This window comes from Bison bison, unplaced genomic scaffold (genome assembly GCF_000754665.1).
Source record: "Bison bison bison isolate TAMUID 2011002044 unplaced genomic scaffold, Bison_UMD1.0 scf7180017864492, whole genome shotgun sequence".
Lineage (NCBI taxonomy): Eukaryota > Metazoa > Chordata > Mammalia > Artiodactyla > Bovidae > Bison > Bison bison.
Genome location: NW_011495051.1, coordinates 8104999 through 8110294, shown reverse-complemented (window position 1 = coordinate 8110294; position 5296 = coordinate 8104999). Strand labels below are relative to the sequence as shown.

General features: G+C 56.8%; 1 protein-coding gene across 1 annotated transcript in view; it reads right to left on the bottom strand.

Annotated features, from left to right (window-relative positions):
* TYK2 (tyrosine kinase 2) overlaps positions 1-5296 on the bottom strand; it is a 29862-nt gene that overhangs the window by 5680 nt on the left and 18886 nt on the right. Inside the window, exons 14-20 of the mRNA XM_010828367.1 lie at positions 5171-5246; positions 5010-5097; positions 4015-4142; positions 2705-2840; positions 2470-2624; positions 979-1129; positions 62-159 (exon numbers count right to left, since the gene is read on the bottom strand). Coding sequence (XP_010826669.1) covers positions 62-159; positions 979-1129; positions 2470-2624; positions 2705-2840; positions 4015-4142; positions 5010-5097; positions 5171-5246 — 832 coding nt within the window. The remainder of the gene's footprint in view (positions 1-61; positions 160-978; positions 1130-2469; positions 2625-2704; positions 2841-4014; positions 4143-5009; positions 5098-5170; positions 5247-5296) is intronic.

The following is a 5296-nucleotide window of genomic DNA, read 5'->3' as shown; positions in this document are numbered from 1 at the left end:
CTTCCAGGCCCCACCCTGGGCACCCAGGCCCCGCCCCCAGCCCTCAAGGCCCCGCCCTCACCTCACCCAGATCCCGGATCTTTTTCAAGTATCGCTTGTGGAAAACCGTGGGATCTGAAGCCAGTGAATCCGGGCTCACAGACAAGACATCAGCGAGATCTGGGAGAGCCACAGTGGGTGAGTCCAGACGACCGCTCTCTCCCCCAAAGAGCCCATACTTGAGGGCACAGAAAGCCGACGACTGCTACCCTCCCAGCTCTGATCCTCCAGACAAGGAAACCGGTTTTACAAGGGCTGAAAAATTCCATTTGTCTAAAATGCATAGTTGACTGGACCAAAACTGACACCTGGGATATTTTGAGATTGGGTTAAGGGCACAAACTTTTCGTTAACAACCAAAACATTTTCCAGGGTCTAATTCATCCGAAGAAGTTGTGGCTCTCCTCAAGCAAAACACTGAGGGGGGGGGCGGGACGGGGAGGGGCTTTCCTGGTGGTCCAGAGGTTAAGAATCTGCCTTGCAATGTAAGGGACACTGGCTTGATCTCTGGTCCAGGAAGATCTCGTGTGCTGCGGGGCAGTTAAGCCCCATGTGCCACAACTACAGAGCCCACATGCTGCAGCTACCGAAGCCCATGCACCTAGAATCAGGGTTCTGCAGCAAGAGAAGCCACCGCAATGAGAAGCCCAAGCACCACATCTGGAGAATAGCTAGATGGAGAATAGCTTTAACCACAACTAGAGAAAGCCCACACATGCAGCATCAAAAACCCACCACAGTCAAAAAATTTAAAAAAAAAAAAATCTTTTTTTTTTTAAACGGAGAGCTTGGATATTCCCTCCCCTCTGCTTAAGTGAATTAGAAACCCACACACACTCTAAGCCACTGTACCAAGACTTGGGGACACCATGCCTGTGTCAGCAGGGATCCCAGCCCGTCCTCCCTCCTCCAGGATCCCCGCCCTGGCGAGGTGCTCACTCTGGGGCTGTAGCTGAGTGAAGTCACGCAGGATGGTGCGGAAGGATGGCCGCTGGGCTGGCTCGTAGGTCAGGCACTGGCTGGTGAGTGTGGCCAGCTCTGGGCATGAGGGCTCAGGCAGTTTGTGCTGCTTCTGGTAGAAGCGCTCTTTCTGGTGGGGAGGAGACTAGAAGTCAGTGTACACCCTCAGTCCTGGTCTCACAGGAGGCAAAGTCAAGTCCTCAGAGGGACAGGGTAGACCAGTTGGCTCCTTGTTCCTGTCATTCCCATTTTACAGATGAGGCCACTGAGCCTCTGCAAAGGGATGCAGAGCTGGCCATCACTGCAGAGTCTGGACTGGAACCCAAGTCCAGCCGACTGTGCTATACTGGAGCATCTCAACCTTGGCCTTTTCTGCTTGGATTTCCACCTGCCTCTGAGGATGGAAAGGAGGCAGCCAGGCCTCGCCCACCTTGGTGTCTATAAACAGCATCCTCTGCCTGGGACTGAGAGCCTCTAATTGGCCAGGTCCTGCTGGCCCCACCCACCAACTCCCAGGAAGTTCCTACGGTCTTCAGCTCCTTGAATGCACTAAAGCCTCCCAGCCTTTGCACAGGCTGTGTCTGCCACCTAGGCTGCCCTTCCCAGCCTGGGACATTGTGGTACTTCTGCACTTGAATTAAAACCTCTTCTGGGAAGTCTTGTCCCAACCCTCAGCTGGGTCAGGGGCATCCTCTGGGAACCCCTCCTCTCGACAGCCTGTTTGATGGCCTGGACACTGCTTAAAACTAAAGCATGTGACCTGGGACGTCCCTGGTGGTCCAGTGGTTAAGAATCCGCCTTCCAGTGCAGGGTATGCGGGTTCAGTCCTTGGGCGGGGAACTAAAGATGCCACACGCCACTGGGCAACTAAGTCTGTGTGCCACAACCAGAGAAGCCTGTGTGCTACAATTACTGAGCCTGTGTACTCTAGAGCTCAAGGGCCACAACCAGAGAGCTGGCACATTGCAGCGAAGACCCAGAGCACCCAAAAATTAAAAAGCAATAAGAATAAATAAATACATTAAAAACTATCACTTTATAAAAATAAATAAAGTATGTGACTATCTGCTGTGACCATGACCTTATGCGGCTTCCCAGGTGGCGCTAGTGGTAAAGACCCAGCCTGCCAATGCAGGAGATGTAAGAGATGTGGGTTCGATCCCTGGATCGGGAAGATTCCCCTGGAGGAGGGCATTTTCCCCTGGAAAATTCCATGGAGGGAAGAGCCTAGTGTGCTACAATCTGTAGGGTTGCACAGAGTCACACACGACTGAAGTGACGGAACACACACGTTATGAGGTCGGGACTGCAGTTCACTGCAACTGACAGATGAAACTGATGGAGCTCCAGCAAGATGAGGCTGCACAGCCAGAGGGGAGGCAGCTCTGAACCCTGAAACATGCCCTCTGGATTCCTTGGGGGGGTGCCAGCCCTCTTTGTGGGAAGGGCCCAGGGGTGCTCTGGCCATACCTCAGAGGGACTACGGCCCTGCAGGGGGGCCTCGCCGTCGAAGCAGATCTCCAGGAGGGTGGCACCAAAGCCCCACTTGTCGGCTGCGGTGCTCAGGCTGTTGGCTCCACCAGACAGGCACTCGGGGGCTGTCCAGGGGATCCGCTCCACCCGCTCTGGGGGCCGGGGTCAGAAGTCAGCAAGGTAAAGGAGTGAGGCAGCCCATCCCTGTGTCCAGCACCTCCTGGGTCCTCACCCTCCCTGGAGAGGGCACTCAGGCCCACGCCGGGGTCACTCAGCTTGATGAAGGGGCTGGTGCCCTCCGCCAGCCCCAGCCGTGCCAGCAGGATGTTCCGGCCACACACGTTGCCATGAACCAGGCTTTTGTCTTCCTGGAGTGGGGTGGAAAGGGGGCATGGTCACTGGGGGCTGTAGATCCTACCCTTACCCATCCCACATGGCCCAGGTAAAAAAGACAATTGTGGTTATTATGGATATGGCAGCACATTGTCACAGTGACAAGGCAGTCCAAGATCCCCAGTGAGTCCTTCTTGCTTTCCCAGCACTGGAGGCCAAGGCTCTCAGGGACAAAAGGCCAGAGGACCTCATGTTGTCCTCAGCCTGTGTCAGGCACACTCCCGCCCCAGGCCCTTTGCATTGTCTGCTCCCCCTGCTGGAATGCACCGCCCCTAGATGTCCTCATTCCCCCACCCCTGCCCCACATCCCCTCCAGGTGCCCTTAATGAGACCTTCCCCGACCCACCTATGTAAGGCTTCACCTCTTCCCCAAACTGCAGCAAATCCTCATCTCCACCTCTGCTTTTTTTCCCACAGTTCTTGCTACTTTCTGACACATCATGTAACATACTTATTATTGGGCTGGGCAAAAAGTCCATTCAGTTTTTTCTGTAAGATGCTATGGAAAAGCCAGAACAGACTTTTTGACCAACCCAATGTTACTTGTTTATCCCTCCCAAGTAAAATGCCAGCTTCCCCCAAGAATGGAGACTTCTGCCTATTTTCTTCTCTCCTAGGTCCCCAGGGCCTAGGACAGAGCCTGGCACACAGAGGGTGTTCTGGAAATGGGTGACTGGACCAAAGGGGGCTGAAGATGAATGGCAAGAAAGAGCAAACAGAAGCAACTCCCTTAGGGTCTGGGATATCAAGCTGGGGAGTCAGGGGAGACATGGGAGCCACAGAGGTGGGTGAGCAGTGGAGGTTCATGGAAAGATCTAGTGGGTAGAGGGATGTGTTGAGGCCTCCATACCCAATCGGGGGCTTCCCAGGTGGCACTGGTGGTAAAGAACCCACCTTTCAATACAAGAGACATTAGGGATGTGGGTTCGATCCCTGGGTTGGGAAGATACCCTGGAGGAGGGCATGGCAACCCACTCCAGTATTCTTGCCTAGAAAATCTCATGGACGGAGAAGCCTGGCAGGCTACAGTCCACACAGAGTTGCAAAGAGTCAGACACAACTGAAGTGACTTAGCAAGCATGCTCCCCTGAATGCGGGGGCTGCCCTGGCCCTCACCACCCACCCAGGCCCAGCCTGCAGGCCACGCACCAGGTAACTGAGGGCGCTGGCCAGCTGCTGGGCCACTGCCAACTTCCAGGCCAGGGGCACGCGGCCCCTCTCCCGCCGCAGCCATACGTCCAGGGGCCCGTGCTCCACGTACTCGGTCACCATGATGTCTGCAAAGGCCTGGTCACTTTAGATGCTGCACACCCACACACCCTCCAGAGTGCCGGGGGCAGGACCCACGGGCTGAGGCTCCCCTGGGGCAGGGCGCCAGGGGAGACTTGGGAGTGACTTTAGGGAGAAGAGAAACATGGGCTGGAGTGCAGGCTGAGGTGGGGGCAGGGTGAGGCCAAGGTGCAAGGCAGCATTGGGGTCCAGGGTAGGGCTGAGGCAGAGAGGAGGCTGAGAGTAAGTGATGGAGGTCAGCAGGGGACTGGGGAGCCAGGGGGAGGGGTAGATGATTGGAGGGAGAGGAGCTGGAGGTTGGAGCCCGAGTGACACTTGGATCCCCTGTGCACTGGGAGGGGTGTGGGGTCAGCACGCGGGCCAGTACTGGGGAGAAAGCAGGAGAGATGGAGCTTTGGGTCTGGGGGCTGCCCGTGGCCGCCCTATACAATGAAGTACACGCAGAAGAGGTGGGGCGGAGGAACAGGGGCTGAGCTCTGGGAAGACAGCGGGGCCAGCAAGGCTGGGGTCTGCATGGTGCCACGGCATAGAAGGGGTCAGAAGGTACACAAGGCTGGGGCTGTAGCGGTGTCTGGTGGTAAAGGGAGTTTGGGATGCAGTCTGCAGTCAGAGTGGGGGTGGAGGGTTGCGGTGTAGCCAAGGATCACGGTGCAGGTAAGGGTTAACGTGTAGACAGGGTTCAGGGTGTACGTGAGAGTTGAACAGGCACAGATTGGGGTGCGGTCAGGGCCCGGAGTATAGTCAAGGGGTCAGTGGATGGGGATGAAGGTCAAGAGTCTAAGTGGGGCCAGGCTGTCAACGGGGAGGGGACGTCGGCGGTCTGTGTGTCGGGGGCAGGGGACAGGGCTACTCACTCTCGGAGCCGTGCACGAAGACGCCGTGCACGAAGGCCAGGTGCACGTGGGAGACCTGGCTCATGAGGCTGGCTGTCTCGTAGAAGGCCTGAGGGGACACAGCGGGTCAGGAGGCCGCAGCCCCTCCATCCTGCCCCGGCCCCCGGGCTGCGCTCACTCACCAGGGCGATGTCGTGGTGACTGGGGTCTAGCACCTTGAGCACCACACGAAGCTCCTGCCCACGGTCCCCAGCGGGCGTGGGGGGTTATAAAGTAAGAATGGTGATTGGAAACGGTCTTGGGAGAGG